The sequence below is a fragment of the Coenobita brevimanus genome, chromosome 6 (genome assembly GCF_032717465.1).
Source record: "Coenobita brevimanus isolate Jiangsu-jjx chromosome 6, ASM3271746v2, whole genome shotgun sequence".
Taxonomy (NCBI): Eukaryota; Metazoa; Arthropoda; class Malacostraca; order Decapoda; family Coenobitidae; genus Coenobita; species Coenobita brevimanus.
Genome location: NC_136959.1, coordinates 69,965,493 through 69,984,936, shown reverse-complemented (window position 1 = coordinate 69,984,936; position 19,444 = coordinate 69,965,493). Strand labels below are relative to the sequence as shown.

The following is a 19,444-nucleotide window of genomic DNA, read 5'->3' as shown; positions in this document are numbered from 1 at the left end:
CGTTACCGTGGTACGCTGGTACATCCTCTAATGAATGGCAGCTGATGGGCCTCAGAGTAGCCCGGTAAGGCTGTTTCTGAGGACCTCATGTTAGCAACAGCTCTGTGTTTTGACAACAAAGACTGTGACGAAGTTCTGACAAATTCTGACATCATAAGATACGTCATGACTGAGTTGCGGTGACACCAATGGCTTGTTTACTTATCCACGATGTAAGCTCTTTTAGGCCAATCATTATTTTTTTTTATAATTTCTACTACAGATATCATACTATATTTTCTGCTGACATACGGCAAAATTTACACCCCTTGGCCTGCCTGAGAGAGTCGGTTATCGCGCACTTGACCACGAGAGAGGGTGTACAGGATATTTTTCTCTCATGGCATCTCTGGCAGATTCCAATAGTGACGAGTTTATTCCTCATGAGGATACTTATTCAGATATATCAGATGATGACGCAGCAGTGTCTGATGTGTCAGTAGATGACTGTGATACTGAATATGATAGCGAGGTTGATGTGAGTGAGGAGGAGGAGGAAATTAGTAGCGAGCTTAGTGACGCTGCACTCTCAGCAACAAATGGGTCAAGGTCGCCATCAAGTTGAGATGCTAGTAAGTTATTGAACTGCACAAGAATTATGTGCTATAAGCTCTCTTAATTTACAGGTGGTTGTGCTTCAGTTATGTTCCTCAACTATGTGACTCCCTGCCCCACCATGAGACCACTGCCATCTTCGGCCGCACCTTCCTCAGAGCGGTTTTCCACACCCTACGAAAGCAACTCTTAGATAAGTTTCGTGCTGAGAAGGACAAAATGCCACCTGAAAAGAAATTATTGCTTCTTAACCACTTCCCCAGGTGAGCTGTAAAACTTGAGAACCACTCAGTCTGTGACTGATCCTGTAATGAGAGTTTGGACTTCAATTCTTTGAATAAATTTCTTGGTTAACTATTTTTTTTTCCCTTTGTATGTACTACTTAAAAATATATATGTTTCCCATATAGTTCTTAATTTTCTCCTTTTCCTAAGTCTTACTTCATGCTTCATGGCTTCTTTTCTCTCCTCACCTCCCCCATTTTGTTCTTTTTTCTCTCTTCATCCATACAACAGTTCTTCACCTCTTAATTACACTTCCTCCCTCTCCCCCTCCCCACTCTACACGCTCTACACCCCTACTTTGGTGACATCATGAGGAATTAGTTTTCAGCCATCATGCAACATCCCTCAGGCAATTTAAATGATGACACAAAAAATCACCCCAGACTCTTAAGAGCTAAGGATAGAATGCAGTACTTCTCCACAATGTGCTTCCTTTGACATAATTTCGTAGCACAGAGAAAGTAATCATTCAGGAATGCATAACAAACTTTTGGCTGAATATGTTGTCTCAAAAACAGATTGACAAGTGCCTTCATAAACATCTGGAGGCAGTACTGTCATCAAAGAGGGAGAGTGGCCAAATGCGATTTGTCACAAGGGCGTGGGAAGTAATTCCATCTTGTTCAGCATTAGTGATAAGTGGGTGCATAAGAGATGTAGTAGTAGTAGTAATGAAACTGCGAGATAATGCTGATTTCATGTGTGCAGTGTATCGGGGAGAGCATGTGGAGATTGCCAGGTGTGAAAGGATTGAACTTGCTGGTGTGTCACTTAAGTGTGTTGAAGAGTTTTGTTCTTTGAGAGACATGTTATGTGCTGGAGGTGGGGCTGGAGCTAGCTCAGTAGCTAAAGTGAGGAGTGGTTGGAAGAGGTTCAGGGAGCTGTTGCCACTCCTGGCATTGAGAGGGCTCTCCCTCTGTGCAAAGGGAACTTTGTATGGCATGTTAGGAGTGTAATGCTGTTTAGTAGTGAGACCTGGGCAGTAAAGGAAGAAGATATTCACAGGCTTAGATGTACAGAAATTGCAGTGATTAGGTGGATGTGCAGTGTGTCCTTGAGTGCCAGGCCTGGGGGGGCTAGGTTTATGATGGAAGAGTTGAGAGGTAGGATGGGACGAGTGTATTGGTGTTGTGATGAGGAGATGTAGATTGAGATGTTTTGGGCATGTGGAGAGGATGGGGGATGATAATTGGGTGCAGAAAGTGAGAAATGTTAATGTTAGGAGTAGGGTAGTGAGAGGTAGACTGAAAAAGACCTGGGACGAGGTCATGGAGTGTGGCCTCAGGGTTAAGGGACTAAATAGGGAAGCTGCCAGAGATTGAGCAGCATGGAGAGCCACCACTGGGGGACCAAGGCTGATGCATGCAAGAATGTTGGAGTCTTCAGAAATGAAAACAAACAACATGAAAAGAACTTCAGCTTTCATTATATCATCTTCAGTATGATATAAAATGAAGTCAAAACAAAACAGTAACATTGTACAGTATAGTACCATAGTAATAGAAACGTTATACACACTGTGAAGGGAGAATGCAGGCAAACAGTTTGGATATGAAAATGTGTCCTGAACAATTATATAGTATTAACCCCTTCAGTCTGATGGTGTAATTACTGGTATATAATTCTAGCTAATGTTAGACAGTTGTATTCACCTTATGGGAGACTTTCCAGTCAGAGAGGTAAGGCCAATGTAGATTAACCTTTGACCTATTGCGATTCTTCTAAAGTTGAGTAACGTTTTTTAGTGGTAGCAGAGTTAAAATACATCACCAGGTTAAGGGATCGAGGGGACTGCAGACAAAGAATTTAGCCTAGGTTAATTGCAGTATATGTGAAGGGATTCCAGTATCCATATATTTGATTTTTAGTACAGGTACTTAAATTATATTAAAATCTTCTGATGTTACACTAACATTACAGTTTAGTGACTGATCTGGAGGAAGGGGCGTGATGTGATTTACTCGTAGTGCTGAAATGACCTGTGCTCATCAATTTGTGTCTTGAATGCTCAGGTGGCATTGTTGTATCTGTAGGGAGCCTTCAGAGTCACTTACAGCTATTGAAAAATGAATTGTAGCCTTGCAGAAAGTTATATTTCTCATTCTTCCATTTCTTCCAATCCTTTCTATCATTCTCTCAAATATTCCCTCTTTTCTTTTCTCAGTTTTCCTTTCAATTTCTCCCATTTCAATTCTTATTCCTTCTCCATCTTTTTGCAGATTTCTTTCCATGCTTGAGGAAGAAGTTTATTCTAACTCCTCACCAATATGGGATGCAGACTACCGCCCTCAGCTACCCCCACACCTTCACAACCAGACTGCTGAAAGAGGTCAGTTGTAGTGAGCTTCAGTTAAAATGTTTAGTAGTCTAACAAAGTAGTATTAGGTATTGTAACTTGTGCATAGAGTACAGTTTAGTGTAAAAAATCTAGCTTTTATAAATCCCAAAATATCAAGAATCCAGGACTGAAAGTTGACTTAGTTGAATCTCCCACTCAGTTTCTGTTCAAGCTGTGCACCAAGTTTCAGCCCCTTGACAGCAGATCTATTCTAGTGGCAGGTGATGAGTTGTCTGGGTCATGTGATGTTAACATGTCATTGTTTACCTACTTGTGCCTGTCCTTCACACACACTTCGGTGATTTTCAGTTTATTATTATCTCCCGTTGTTTTGGCCACCATTAAAAGAAGTTGCAAAAATTCATTGGTGCTAGGAACAAGAAGCATACTACAGTAAAGCCTTGATATAACGAACTTCAGTAGACCAGGTTTCACTATTTTCAGAATCGAGGAGCTACTGAACTAAATTCCTATACTATCAGAAAAAGTACGATAAAGCCAGAAACAGTCTGGACTGCCTGGCGACTTCAGCTATGTTCACCACAATAATGTAAATAAAAGATACGTTTATAAGTGTACAGTACAGTATTATTATATATTTTATACCGTTCCATTATTAACCCATGGGGATGAAGTAAGGACCAGATGAAAAGAGTGTTTTGAAAGCCTGATGAATGGGAATGGAGAGAACAGAGCCACTGTAAACATAATTGGTTTTGGGGGTGTGCAGAGAAGAAATGCAATGCCAGGAAATGTGACACTTGCACAGGTGAAGAATGCTGTGAAACAGCTGAAAAATGGGAAAGCAGCTAGTGTTGATGAGGTGTATACAGAGATGATTAAGAATAGTAGAGAGAGTGGAATAAAGTGCTTCTTGGAGTTGTGAAAGAAGACATGGATGAGTGAAACTGTGCCTGGAGAGTGGAAAAAGGCTGTGATTGTACCCCTGTGCAAAAATAAAAGTGAGCAAATTGAGTGCAAGAATTATCATGGCATGAGTCTATTGAGTGTTGTAGGGAAGGTGTATGGAAGAATTATTATAGAGAAAATAAGATATCAGAAGTCCTAGTGAGTGATGAACAGAGTGGCCTTAGAAGTGGCAGAGGATGTGTGTGTCAAGTATTTGCAGTGAGACAGATAATCCAGAAGGCTTGTGAGAAGGACCGTAAGGTGTTTATGGCAGTCATGGATCTGGAAAAAGCATACGACAGAGTAGGCAGACAAAGGATTGTTGAAGGTTTTGCGCATGTTTGGTGTAGATGGTAGGCTGCTAGGTGCCGTCAAAAGCTTTTTTGATAGTGGTGAGGCATGTGTAAGGGTAAATGGACTTCTAAGTGAATGGTTCAGGATCATTGTGTTCGTGCGACAAGGTTGTGTGATGTCCCAATGGTTGTTCACTATATATATGGATGGGGTGATAAGAGAAGTAAAAACACGAGTAATGGAGAGATGGATGGCATTGGTAATTAATGGTGATGGATGGAATATCTCAAATTAATTGAATGCTGATGATGCAATACTACTTGCAAAAACCGGACAAGAACTTGATATACTAGTGCAAAGTTTTGCTGAAGTCTGTGAGCATCGTACCTTGAGAGTAAATGTAGAAATGAGTAAAGTGATGGTTAAGGAAAGAGAAGGTGACTCCCAGTGTGATGTTGCGGCAGATGGAGAGAGACTGGAATTGGTGAGAAAGTTCAAATATCTGGGTACAGTGATAGAAAAGACAGGAAAATGTGAAAAAGAAGAAGAAAGTAGAGTGACACAAGGAAGGAAAATAGCTGGTGCTATGAAGGCCTTGATGAGAAACAGCTGCACAAGGCTTTCATGCAGGGGTGTTAGTGCCAACATTAGCATTCGGATGTGAGACTATGGCGTGGCATGAAAATGAAAAGTCAAGAGATAGAGCAATGGAGGTGGGACTGCTGAGGAATGTATGTGGAGTACAGAGAGTGGATAGGATATGAAGTAATACGATTCATGAAAGATGCGGAGTGAGGAAATTTGTGGACACCAGAATCGAGGAGAGTGTACTGAGATGATTTGGTCATGTGAAGAGAATGGATACCAATAGAGTGGTGCAAACAGTATAACTGAGCGAATTTGAAGGAGGGAGGAGTTGAGATAGACCAAGGAGAAGGTGGAGGGATATGATGGATGAGTGTGTGAAGAAGAGAGGTATGGAAGTCAGTGAGGCCAGGGGACTGACGAGATCGAGCCAGCTGGATAAATGTTGTGAAAAGTGCATGATCAGGGATTTTGCATCCCTTTTTAAAAATCATATTAGCTTCTTTTCTACCGAGTTTGAATTCGAGTCGGAGATTGCATTCTCCAGCAACCTTACCTGGGTACAAGCGAGACGGGCACTGGTTTTAATAATAGGTTAGCTTCTTTTACAGCCGTTAGGCCATTTAGATTGGCTTTAAACTTGTTTTGGGGACTCATTTAGGTGGATTTAGGACCTGGTTGAGGGGGGGAAACTCAATGCGTTTATGCTCAAAAACGCATCCCTATACTTTACATGTTAACCTGCCCCATCCCGACATTTTTGAACCTTTTTTTTTTTTTTTTACTCAAACATCCGCTTTTGGTGAGAAACATCGAAAATTCATAGAGAAATCGCTCACCTGAGGTTTAAAGTACCGGATTTAGGTACGAGTACAGTAATCCCGCATTTTTTGCGGATTTTTTGTCTACGGTTTTGCCCTCTCGCGGATTTTCTTAGCATTAATAAGTTCAACAAAAATATCCTTGAATATACAGAAAAAAAAAAAATTGAAGTTCCCGCAGCTTCCAATTGTAGCGCGGTAAACTCACGCCACCCTCTGTCCCTTTCCCGTGGCCCCTCTGCCAGTGTTACCATATCTAGCATAATTTTATTCTTGTAGCATAATTTTGATCAAATTTTCGAGTCTGGAATATTTTTTAGCATATTAGAAGTTTTAGAATCATTCTAGCATAATTTAGAATGGAATGGAATATTTTTAGAATAATTTTATAAAAGCTACAAATCAGAGAGAGAGAGAGAGAGAGAGAGAGACGAATAAGGTAAGAAGATGTTTGAATAGTTGGTTACTTTCAGTTTGGGCTTGGTTGGGTTGGATTAGGTTAGGTTGGATTAGGTTAGGTTGGATTAGGTTAGGTTAGGTTAGGTTGGATTAGGTTAGGTTAGGTTAGGTTTTAGGTTAGGTTCGGTTAGGTTAGGATAAGTTTGAGCTTTGTACTTTACCCATGAAACCTAGGTTTTTCCGATGGATTTTGGTATGATTCATTCGATTTTCAGCTTCATTTCAGTCGGAAATGACCATTTTCTGTGTTTCCCCCCCTCCCTATAACCCCCGATTCCCCAAAGATCCCTCATTATTTCAGGGGGATGGGGGGGGGTCATATCTCAAAATCTGGTTATTTCCGACGGAAATGATGCTCAAAATCGAACGAATCACATCAAAATCCATCAGAAAAACGTAAGTTTCGTGGGAAAAAGCAGTATGGGTAGATACCGATATTTATCCTCTTACTGTATGTAGGTTCATTTTAATATTTTCATAGTAAACAATATATAATTAAAATGTTGCACGAATATGTATAGAATTTTATCATTTAGCTTCAAGTTAGCATAATTCATTTTTTACTTGGAACAAATATGCTCAATCTAGCATAATTTTTTCATTGCCCTAGCATAATTTCGTTGTTTGGATATGGCAACACTGCTCTCTGCCTCGCATTCTTCAGTCCACGCCTGACTGCCTTAAGTGGTCGTTGTGGTTGTAACCACACTATGATATGAGCCTCTTGTCTCCCACTTGCTTTCCACATGGCCCCAGGACGTAAGCCAGCCTCACCAAAGGCTAATAATACAATTAGTAAGAACTCCAAAGTGACAAAACGATCAAGTTATGACCTCAGCAGAGAAAATTGTGTTACTGGACAAGCTAAGAAACGACCGTGCGAGTGTTTGCTATCACCAGTTAATGCATCTTTTTATTTTGTACTGTTTTGTTAATAAATGTGTAGATAATTGTGTATTACAGTACGGTGTTTACGTTTTTCCTTCATAATGGAGTATGTGCTTTCAATCTTGTAAGAAGGTATTTCGGGATGAGTGTGGAGGTTTCGGGACAATTCGCAGTCACAACAAACACAAAACAATTCGCCTTCATTAATGAAGATAGCTGTGGGTGACGCTAGAATATAATTCAAAGGCGACTACAGCGAGGAAGAAACAAGTTAATTATTGACTAAAGGTGCAACTAATAAATAATATCCAGAACCTACGCTACTGAACATAGACTTTGCTGGATCCCCCTGAAATATAGTTATTAAAGTATTGATTAATTAATAATAAGTATATTGATGAAAGTATTGATTAGTATATTTATAGAATGGCGGGGAATCGTCCAGGGTGCGAATTGTTCTGAAGGGGAATCGTCCATGTTTTGACGGGGAATTGTCTGACGGCGAATTGTCTCGCAATCAGTATGGACATGGACTGTATGATGGGCAGCATGGTGGACACAAGTGCAAGTTTTCAATTGTTAATAGAGTATTCGCGGAATTGACTTTTCGCGGGGGTTACAAGAACGTAACTACCGCGAAATATGCGGGATTACTGTACTTCCTTACCTGACTGGGCTTTCTAACAGGCTGGCACCAAAGAAAACGAGTTCTATGGGAGGGTAACTATTTTATCCACACATAAACAGTATTTATTTATTTACTTGGTATGAATTTATATGTAGTACAAGAGTATATTGGTTTTCAAACAGTAATAATAGGCATTATAAGCATTGTTTCACTCACAAACTCATCACCATTCATGACCTTTTTTTTGCCACATTACCTGATCATCATTTCTGACTGTTTCTTCCTCTAATGCTATGTAAACTTTGTCCTCCACATTGTCATCGATTGGGGAATCACTCTGGCCCTGAATGTCTTTATTGGCCAGGTCACTGGTAACAGGTGAATTGCCGAGACAATGGCGTGCAGGGGGGGAGAGAGGTTATGCAGTGTAAGGCATTGTCCCTGCTTGGCATCTTGTAGAGGAATAGAGGAAGGTGTCCCGTGTATACGTGCCAAAAATCACTCGCGAAAATTGAAAATTGTGCAAATTAGGGACCTTGCAATGTTGCCTCGTTAATTCACGTCGCCGGGACGGCACGGGTTAAATCTACCCCGAGATACGATACCCCGCCTAACATTGGATTTTTACTTAACCATTTGCATCATTAAACTGGGGTATGCCTGTACTGAATAAATGATTTAATTCCATTTAGGTGAGACCCCTTGCAATGAGGGGGCTCATGAAGGTAGTTTGACATTCTGAGACAGGCAAGGAACATATGCAGACAAGTATTGAATCTGTAACCACTTTATGGGGAGGTTAAGAGAACTTGAGTGTACAGTATTTTGACAGCACTCACTCTATTAGCTCATACTGCCTTCATTGTCAAGTTAAAGAGTATGATATTAAGGGCTTGCCAGTCGAGCATTTTTGTTTCTTTTTTAATGACTGCTGCCAAACAATTTTTGGGAGTTACCTCTGCCTCACATACTTAAGGAGTTTAACATTGCCATGACATCCTGCTTATTACAACACTGAGAGCATCTGTAATGTTTAAGTGTTCCACAACTCTTACTTTACGGTTAAGGATCGTATCAGGTTCTTTAACTCCCCAGGGAGCAATATAGCACGTGGAGAGTTTGAACGACTGTCAGTTCCACCTGGAGAAGGTCATTACACAACTGTCAGCCTTAATCCAGCTGCTATCAGGAGGGCAAGGCTGGAGGACAGGTATGCAGAGAAAGTTCATTTATGTTTCAAAACATTTTTGTATTTTCTGACATAAATATAGAAACAAGCTCACTGCACAGAACAGTATTGTACTTTTTGTGGTTCCCTCATCCTTAATATTAATATCCTTTGACTTGTCTCTTGCCATCAGAGGTGAGAAGCGGGAGGGAGATGAACTCGTGACATCAGAGGGACTTGCCAACAAGAAGATAAAGTTAGAGACAAGTGAAGACCTAGGAGAGGAAACTGTAGCAGAAGTTGTTGCTACAATAACAGATCCCAGGAAGATGGTTGGCCCAGAGGTCTTATTTTCAGAAAATGCTGCTAGAGATGAGGCTGCTAAGGTATGATAAAGGTGGAAAACTGAGTTGGGACATGAGGTGAAGTGAGGATACATGATTTGAGAAAAAGAATAGAGGTATTGGAAAGGGAGATCAGAGGAGGATGTCAAGAGGAGAGAGAAAGTGGATATGAAGTAAGAGAGGGTAATAGAGAAAGGAGTGTGAAAAGATGGATGGGATACAACATGGAGCTGAAAAATCAGGGAGATGTGAATGCTTTTATGTATGTATATATATATATATAGCCTACTAAAGTTTAAGTTGAGTTTTTAAGACAAAATCTGGAAGCAGAACATGATTTCAATATTTAATCTTATGCATTTATCTACCTATTGTCAGATCCCTTAATCCTGTAAAGGATTAAACACATTGTTGCGTATTGCCCTGTCCTCTGCCATTTAACTGCCCTCCCTCCAACTCGCACCCCTGCACTCATATATCTCTCCACTCCATCCCTCCCTTGGCTTCCCCCCAACTCACTTACAAATATTCCTCTAGTTGGTCTTTCTTTCTCCATCCTCTCCACAGTTACATTCACACCAACATATTTGCTTGTTTGTCTGACCATGTAACTCCACTTGCTCCTTTCAGAAACCTTATTTCCACAGCTTTTCCTCTTGGCTTGTGTCCTTCCAACAGGGTCCAAGCTTTACATCTGTACTGTATATTAAAACAGGAATCACAGTACTGTCATTCAGTACTTTTTTTTTTTTTTTTTTTTTTTTTTTTTTTTTTAATGCTCACTTCCTTATTCCATGTCACTACCTTTAATGAACCAGTAATTTTTTTTTTTACTCTGATGTTCTTTTTAAAAAGAAATAGTTTTGAGGGATTGAAATGCATGGATAATGGAACATCAAGCTTATCATGCCACCTTACTGGTCTGATTTTCAGTTTATGTCTTGCATATCTTTTGACCAAATTTCTAATGATAAAAGGTTCTTACAGGTGTACAGTGTAAGACACAACTGTCTTCCAAAATTTGATGAGTATATAGTAGAGGCGTGGACCTTGCAAGAGGGGAACTAGTCAAGAGTGAGAGCAGTGGAATTGAGTTACTTGAGAGGAGCATGTGGAGTGACATGGAGGGACAGGTTGACGAATGAAGAAGTGAAGGAACGTTGTGGGGTAGATGTGGATGTGGTTGAAAAGATTAGGAGAAATACACTGAGGTGGTTTGGACATGTGGAGAGGATGGAGAATGAAAGACTGACTAAGAGGGTGTATGTAGGTGAGGTGGAGGGGGGGGGGTAGACCGAGGATGAGGTGGAGGGATGGAGTTGAGAGGTATATGAGGGAGGGGGGGGTGAGTTGGGGGGAGGGGAGTCAAATGGTGGGTGACAGAGTGACTTGGAGGCGTTTTGTCTGCGGCCACCCTTTGCGGGATTAGGGCGTCGGGCTATAGATAGATAGATAGATAGATAGAGAGTAGAAAAATTGAACCTTTCGCACTAGTAGAGATGGGGTTTTCATTGTATTTCGTCAGGTGTAAATTTTCTTTAGACGGAACTGGGAAGATACAGTAGTTGTGTCTTAGATTATACAGTTGGGTAAACTTCTGTTTGGATTCAGAAAACTTTTTCTTTCTACTCCCTTTGCATATCAGTGTAGAGTTGTACACATTGAAAGAGCTTTGCTAACAGTTCTCTATGGGTTGTTGTAAAGTTTTATATTTTTGTGTTTGAAGTTGATTTATCTCCATAGGTTTTTATGATATGTGGGTTCAAAATTTGTGCAATCCTATTGTTACATGTAATACATGCATTGACTGATTGCTTGATTGTGTGTGTGTGAAAAGTGGGGGAAAATGGGGAAAAGTGGGGTGAAAAGGGGGACTTTGGGCACACGTCCAGAACCAAATTCCATTTTTCCCATAGGTTTAGTTATTTGTATGGCACAGTTTTCTGTGGCATGGGTGCAGTCCAGAACCAATTAGCCACACCTTAGATGACTTGACTGCATTTTTTACATATCCTAATGTTTTATGTTTGTGTATTAGTAATGTGACCACCAGAAGGTGTTATTCTTAAAAATCGCCTTTATTTAAAGCATAATTTCTCAGCAAAAATTATAATATAATATAATGCTATAATCATGATAATAATAGTAATACAATAACAATAATACTACAAAACATTAGATCAAGTATACACAACCCCCAGACGGTCCCAGACATGTATACATGTCACCCAGACGGGAGGGGTTCAGTGGGACTGTTAAGCAATGTATGTGGGCTTCATAGGCTGGGTAGGATAAAACATCTAGAGTTTCATTGAAGGTTTAAAGTGTGAAAAGTAAATTAACAAAGAGTAGGAGTGTATTACATTGTAAGGTCTCATAGAAGGGAAATATATAACCAGGGAGGTGAAAAGTAAATGAGTATTTGAATAGGAGGAAGTCCAAGAGGATGGTTTGATACAGTAAGTGAACGCATGAGAAAGTGAGGTATGGAAGCTGAGGAAGCAAAAGAAGAGATGAAATTTAATAATGATTATTCATTCTCTAATCCTACGCAGCTAGAGGAACGTAAAGGCAACATAGAGTTCCATGTGATTGGTAACTCCCTTACACAGAAGGTGTCCAAACAGACAATGTTGTGGCTTATTGGACTTCAGAATGTGTTCTCGCACCAGCTGCCCCGCATGCCAAAGGACTACATTACCCGCCTTGTGTTTGACCCGTAAGTTTTTTATGGTCCTTGTTCTTGGTGAGGAAAGTTGGAGAGAATGATGTCAGGAGTACCCTGTTCTTCCCACAGTTTTTGTTTGTAATCATTCATTCCTTATATCATTGACAGAACATGAGGTACAGGTGTAGTGAATTATAATTTATCAAGCTCCTGCAAATGAAAGAAGCTAATACATGTATAAAGTACAGTATTGATTCATAGTATTTGCTGGAATTCATGGACTCTGATATGTTGTATAGACACAATAATGAATTTTGCATGGCAGAGGCAGAAATAACCTCATGGTTTACAAAAATCCTGGGTTTGTATTACAGTAAAAAGTTACATTAGAGCAGAAGTTTGTCAAAAGAGGGATTGAATCACACTGTTGAAATTCTTCAGTATTACCACTTTGATGTTTGTTATGAAAGGCCCTGCACCTCTTCATTATTGTCCTGTTTATCCCTTTAGTACAATATGTGATCAACACACATTTATGTAACCGCTCCACCTGACATGGCCTCAGCCAAAATATGATATAAAATACCACAGTGGTCAGTCTTTGAAGGTAAACAGCCATGCTTGTTTCACCAGTCAGGGCCAAAGTGTGCTCAAGGTGTACTATGCATATCAAGGTTCAATTGCCATAGGCTGACTGAACATGCCCAGAGGTTACATTTCCACAAGCTAATATTATCTGGCTTAAATTATCTTAGTTTCCTGAAACTTTCCTTGTCCATAATATGTATTTTGGTACTGACTAATACATAGTGTTTGTTGCTGCTCTACTGTACCTTACATTTCACTTCTCATTCATGTTTTTTAGCGTCTGGTTTTTGCTGTTAGGGGTATTTCCGTATGCCATCAGTAATTCATGAGCAAACCAAGTTGTAATGCAATGTTTCTAAAGCAGTATCTTTTTGTACAGGAAACACCGAACCCTAGCCCTGATCAAAGACAACCGTCCAATAGGAGGCATATGCTTCCGCATGTTTGTTTCTCAGGGTTTCACTGAGATAGTCTTCTGTGCAGTGACCTCCAATGAACAAGTCAAGGGCTATGGGACACATATGATGAACCATCTTAAGGACTATCATGTCAAGAATAATGTCCTGCATTTTCTCACATTTGCTGATGAGTTTGCTATAGGTCAGTGAAAAGCTTGTACTCCTCTGCTTGTTGTCTTGGAATTTTATTATTGCTTTCTGTCATTGTACAGTGTGTGTGTGTGTGTGTATACAGTATATATATATATATATATATATATTCATTCATTTCATTCATTGCCAGACGCCATGTATCCCAAACAGGGTGGCCAAGGGCTTAGAGTTAATTGTTTTACAGGGAGGGGCACTAATCCTCCACCAACCCCACTTGACACTTAGGGATGCCAACAGCATCTGGTGTTCCCAGACGGTCACCCATCCAAGTACTAACCAGACCCATCGTTGCTTAACTTTGCTGATCGGACAGGAAGCGGTGTACTCAACATGGTATGGCCGTTAATATATATACAGTATATATATATATTATGGAATGAAGCCATTATTAGGTACGTAAATGTCCTGGGAAAAATCCCTGAAAATTTGCCCCTAAAGGTGAACTTGGGGCTGGCTTTGGTACCATGAAACTCTTTAACACGTAAATGTATGGGCCTGTAATGTGAAAATCTCATAAAGTGGGACATTCCAGGGACAATATTTGCAGGTTATGTGAGAGCTCACTGTATATATGTTTCATTCATTCATCCATTCATTCATTCTTCATCTAATCCTGTGTTGCCCCATAAGGAGTGTAGGAGCCTGGGGCTAGGCAAGTTAGTCCTGACATTTAAGATGAGAGTGACCAGCCTCACTCATCCCTAAGTGGCATTACATGAGCAATAAACCCCAACCACCCCTTGGATATAAACCTCCACAGGCTCAGTTCAGCTGTAAGAAATATGCGCAGCATGTGATGTGGTGGGTGGAAGGAAGAGAAGACGGAGAGGTGTGCAGGTACAGCGTGGTGGAATGAAGAGGTGAGACAGGCTGTGGCACAAAAGAAGAAAGCATACAATGAATGGATGAGAAATAGGGGCGTGGAAGAAGTTGAGAGGCGGAAGAGAGAGTTACATGTAGAAAGAAAGAGAGAGGTGAAAAGATTAGTAAGAGAGAGTAAGAAGAGAGTGGATAAGGAATTTGGAAGGAATTTGAGTGTAAAGTGGAGGGACTGTAAGAAAATGTTCTGGAAAGAGGTGAAGAGAGTAAGACAGGGCGGATTTGAAGTTAGCAGAGGAGTGAAAGATAAAAATGGTAGATTACTAGTGGAGAAGGGAGAAAAAGTGAGCAGATGGAGAGAACACTTTAAGGAATTGTTGAACATAGAGGATGGAAGTAATGCGAGTATAAGTGGCTGGGGAATGGCTGGGAGAAGGAGGGAGGTGAGAAGACAGGCAGAAATCAGTAGGATAGAAGTTGTGGAAGTTGTAGGAAGCATTAGGAGGAATACACTGAGGTGGTTTGGTAGTGTGGAGAGAATGGAGGGTGAGAGACTGACTAAGAGAGTGTATGTGAGTGAGGTGATGGGGGGGAGAGGGAGGGAGAGGCTGAGGATGAGATGGAGGGATGGGGTGGAGAGGTATATGAGAGGGGAGGGGTGAGTTGGGAGCGGGGCAGTGAAATGGTGGGGGACAAGGCGACGTGGAGGCGATTTGTTTGTGGCCACCCCAAACGGGATTGAGGCGTCTGGCAATAGATAGATAGATAGATATATATATATGTGTGTGTGTGTGTGTGTATATTTCATTTATTCATTCATTCATCATCTAATCCTGTGTTGCCCATGAGGAGCCTAGGAGTCTGGGGTTAGGTAAGTTTGCCCTGACATGTAAGGAAATAGTGACTAGCCTCACTCATCCCTGAGTAGCATTACGTGAGCAAATAAACCCCAACCACTCCCTAGATATAAACGTCCACAGGCTCAATCCATCTGGAACACATTAATTACTCACTAAACCACCAGGTGCCATTATATATATATATGTATGTATAATGGATCTGACAAATGATTGATTTGCATTTTTGTGTTCTTGATGTTAGTTTTACTTTCAGATGTTCATAATTATTGGTTTATTTTATCTTGTATTGCCACTGCCATGATATTTGACATTATATGGTTTATTTCAGCATGGCATATTCTGTGTTTGTTAGATAGTTACAGCATCTATTTTGTTCGAGTTAAGGGGCAACTGTCAGTTCAAACATGTTTAGACGAGAGGTATATCGAACTCCACCATGCTTGATAAATTACGCAAAACTTCCCACAGTGCTGGACATATGAACTCATTCTGGTACCAGAAGAGCAGGGTGCACAAGACTTGAACACTCTTACAAAAGTCAGAAATTCAAATATTTCATATGACTTACTGACACATTTCACAGTCAAATCTTCTGCATCTCATACTGCGATGTGTAACTAAGTTTAGTTGTTTCCCTTAACCCCATTGTGTTTAGTGGTGCTTGTAAGGGCAGCAGATGCTGACTTATCTTTGGTGCCTTAATTTCCTCCATCAAGAGAGGTATTGGACAGTTTAATTCATAAATTCTTTACTAACTGACCACAGATTTTGTAGCTGCCAACAGTGACTACTAGCACCAACCTGCTAACAATGGCCATTGTCTCCACATCTGTAAACTGTAACCACCATCTGTATCATCACAACAAACACTGGAATCAAATCTTAGTTCTCTTTTTCCTCAGGCTATTTCAAGAAACAAGGATTTAGCAAAGATATCCAACTATCAAGAAGTGTGTATCAAGGCTACATCAAGGACTATGAGGGAGCCACACTCATGGGTTGTGAACTGAATCCCAACATTGTTTACACAGAGTTTACTGCTGTCATCAGGAGACAGAAAGAGGTATGTTTTGGGCAGAAAAGATGGTAGTGGGTAGAAGGGAAAAGAAGGGATTGATGACCATGATGGTATTACAAGAGGAATAAACTTAAGAACAGTTAATAGGTAGAACTAATGAACGGAAGGAACCAGGTGGCCTTCATGAAAAAGAGCTTCATGAACAGTATGATATCTAAGGAGGAGGTAGTAAAAGCAAAGGCAGCAGGTGTGTCTGGCTTGACTGCTGATATGTTGAAGGCCTCAGTAGGATGCCCTGAAAAGAGGAAATTATGGAAGTATAAAATTTAGTGGAATGTAAGGGGTGCAAAATGATGAAGTGAAAGAGAGAGAGAGAGAGAGAGTCCAGGTGCTTGAGGGCGCAAAAGTGGACATGCTGTACGCCCCGTTTATCTGCGGGGGATATGTTCCAATACCCCAAGTGAATACCTGAAACCCGCGGATAGTACCGAACCCTACATATACACTTAAAGGATGCATTTTACGGCTTCTCTTTGGCATATCCGAATTGCCAGCATCACTGCCCTTGGGCTTTGGGACCATTATTAAGTAAAATTAGGGTTACTTGAAAACAAGCACTGTGATACCACAACAGTCGATCTGACAACCAAGACAGCTATTAAATGATCATCGGCTGGGTAGTGAATGCATTATCTCTGTACACAAGTAAAAAAGAGGAGCTTTCCACTCCTTCAGTTATTTTTGGTCATATTCTTTACTGCTCAGCAGTCATGAAGAGCAAACATTTTGTATTCAATAATGTAGCAGTGTAAGATTGGTTGATGGATGGATGGACGAAAAGCCTAAGCATATTGACATCTAGTTTATTGTGGTGGACTGCCACACCGGTGTGACGTATGGCGAGGTATGATTTAGGAGGTTCCTGCACATATATATGTATGTATGCGTGTATATATATATATATATATATATATATATATATATATATTCATTCATCATCTAATCCAGTGTTACTCCATGAGGAGCATAGGAGCCCAGGGCTAGGCAAGTTGGTCCTGACATTTCAGATGAGAGTGACAAGCCTCACCCATCCCTAAGTGGCATTGCAAACGCAACGTGGAGAGGAAGATGATGTTTACTCCCAAGTTTGCTGAAGTCGACCGCTCCACGTTGATTTGGTATCGACAGCAACGTGCTGCTGGTTTGATGGTACGTGGTACGGAGCTGAAGGCTGCTGCTGAGAAGTTCGCCTGGCTTCACGACGCCCTAGACTTCAAGGCATCCGAGGGTTGGCCCTTCGTGTTCAAGTTACGGCATGGCTTTACCAGCCGTAAAGCTCATGGCGAAGCTTTGGACGCTAACGAGGATGGAGTTGATGAGTTTCGGCACAAGGTGAAGGGCTAGATTGACAGGGAGGGCCTCACTCTTGGTCAAGTCTACAATGCTGACGAAACTGGTTTATTCTATCGCTCTTTGCCAACGAACACTCTAGCCGAGGAGACAGAGAAGTGTGTACCTGGCCGCAAGCTCTCCAAGGAATGGATATCTGCTTTGTGTTGTGCTAATGCTAACGGCATGCACCGGCTTAAGCCCGTTATTGTTGGCCGCGCAAAGCAGCCTCAGTGTCTTCGTGGAGTGATGGATGTCCTTCCTGTCATCTGGTACCATTCTTTGAAGGCATGGTTTACAGCCCAGATCTTCAAAGACTGGTTCCACCGCCACTTCGTCAAGGAGCTCATACATTACCAGACGGAGACACTGGGAATCCCACGTGACCAGGTAAAGGCCCTCCTTCTCCTCGACAATACACCTGCCCACCCATGCAACAAGGAGTTGGTGGCTGAGAATGGCTGCATTAGGTACATGTTTCTGCCACCTAATACTACTGCTCTCATCCAGCCAATGGACCAAGGAGTGATCGTGGCAATGAAGCACCTATACCACCGGAAGTTCGTGGACGAGGTGATGGTTGTTCTCGAGGACGAGGACGAGCGCAGGGAGGGACGGGACACGCGAGGCCAGCGGACTTTGGAAAACCTTCGCCACTACAACATCAAGTCTGCAATCTACAACTGGGCCAGTGCATGGAAGGAAATCCCTGTCAAGACTTTAGAAAATGGTTGCTCTCGTCTGCTTCTCGGAACGGATGAAAATGGTTGCTCTCATCTGCTTCTCGGAACGGATGAAAATGGTTGCTCTTGTCTGCTTCTCGGAACGGATGTGGAGTACGATTTCCTAGGTTTTGACGTGGATGACTTCCATGCACGTCTACGTATGCATGGCGACGATGTTGATGTGGACGACGTGCGTGAGTGGTTGGATAACGACGAGGGCGATCCTGGGTTTCAGACCCTGTCTGATATCGAGATCGCATCTTCGGTTGCAGGTGTCAGTACCCAGCTTGAAGATTCCGACAAGGACGACAACGATGATGCGGACTCCTCTCAGCATGACACTACTCCAGCCATTCCCAAGCTGAGCGCACTCTGGGAACACCTAGAGTTCGTTCTGGACTACCTGGAACACCCGGAGTGCGACAAGGAGATGGGACGCTTGGGACTTGTGGAGGAAGTGCGTGCTTTCAGGCAGCGCATCATTAATCGTCAGAATCATCGTTCCTTGCGTCAGTCAACGATTGACAGTTTTTTCAGGCCCGTGACCCCCGCTGTGCCCAGCCCTGGCTCCACTCCGTTGCCTCCCCAAGACAGGCCCTCATGCTCCGAGCCACAGCCCAGCACATCAGCCACGGTGGAGTCACCGCTCGACGTGAGTTTGCGTCTGTCTTCAGAGTCGCCTGCAGTGGGTACGCCATCACCACGACCCAGTGACGCACCGCTAGGTCACCTGCCAGTGATACTCTCGGACTCTGACAGTGATTAAACTGCAAGAACTTCTCCACTAGACCACATGGGAATTTACAGTGTTGTGCAGTGAAAAAAACAGTGCATTGTGTTAAGGATTTACAGTTGTGAGTGAAAAGACAAACAATTTTTGGACTAAATTTAACGTAAATAGACGTGTGTTTTTGCTTTAGAAAATGGTTATAAGAGTGGAAAGACTTAAAGTGCAGAGTGCAACACTTATTAAGTTACAATGGGCCATTAGTTAGACAAGAGTGTGCACTGTGAAGAGAATGGACTTCTGAGTGCGAATGACTAAGTTAAGTGCAAGACTTCATGAACAGTGTACTGCAAGTGCTTTAGGAAATCCTTCTTACTGTCAGAGTCTGAGAGGAGGTGGTTATTCATCGAGATGGCCAGGGACTTGCTGTAAGTAGGCAGAATGTTTCAGACTGTACTCTACTGTATTTTCCATACTATACTTACCTCAAACACCTCATTTCACTCTTTTATGTCCCTTATTGGTGTGAATATGTTGTGTCTTAGATGCTATGCATGTGCAGTAGGGAGGTGTTTTTCTGAGTTAGGCTAGGTTAGGGTCCATAACTACCAGTCCAGGAGCCAGTGACTTGTAAGTACCCAGAATGTTGAATATTGTATGAACCTACCTCAAAAACCTCATTTTATGCTTCTTTTGCATTTATTTCAGTCTTTTATGTCCCTTATT

At 41.7% G+C, this 19,444-nt stretch overlaps 1 protein-coding gene and 1 pseudogene across 1 annotated transcript in view; one reads left to right on the top strand and one right to left on the bottom strand.

The window, feature by feature from the left end:
- The window catches only part of Gcn5 (Gcn5 acetyltransferase), a gene marked incomplete at its 5' end in the record, with an annotated part of 38,794 nt that overhangs the window by 16,232 nt on the left and 3,118 nt on the right, over positions 1-19,444 (top strand). The window contains 7 exons of the mRNA XM_080274517.1: positions 666-857; positions 3,099-3,208; positions 8,897-9,011; positions 9,163-9,355; positions 11,869-12,032; positions 12,949-13,169; positions 15,762-15,922. Coding sequence (XP_080130643.1) covers positions 666-857; positions 3,099-3,208; positions 8,897-9,011; positions 9,163-9,355; positions 11,869-12,032; positions 12,949-13,169; positions 15,762-15,922 — 1,156 coding nt within the window. The remainder of the gene's footprint in view (positions 1-665; positions 858-3,098; positions 3,209-8,896; positions 9,012-9,162; positions 9,356-11,868; positions 12,033-12,948; positions 13,170-15,761; positions 15,923-19,444) is intronic.
- Positions 13,409-13,527, bottom strand: LOC145402716 (5S ribosomal RNA; annotated as a pseudogene).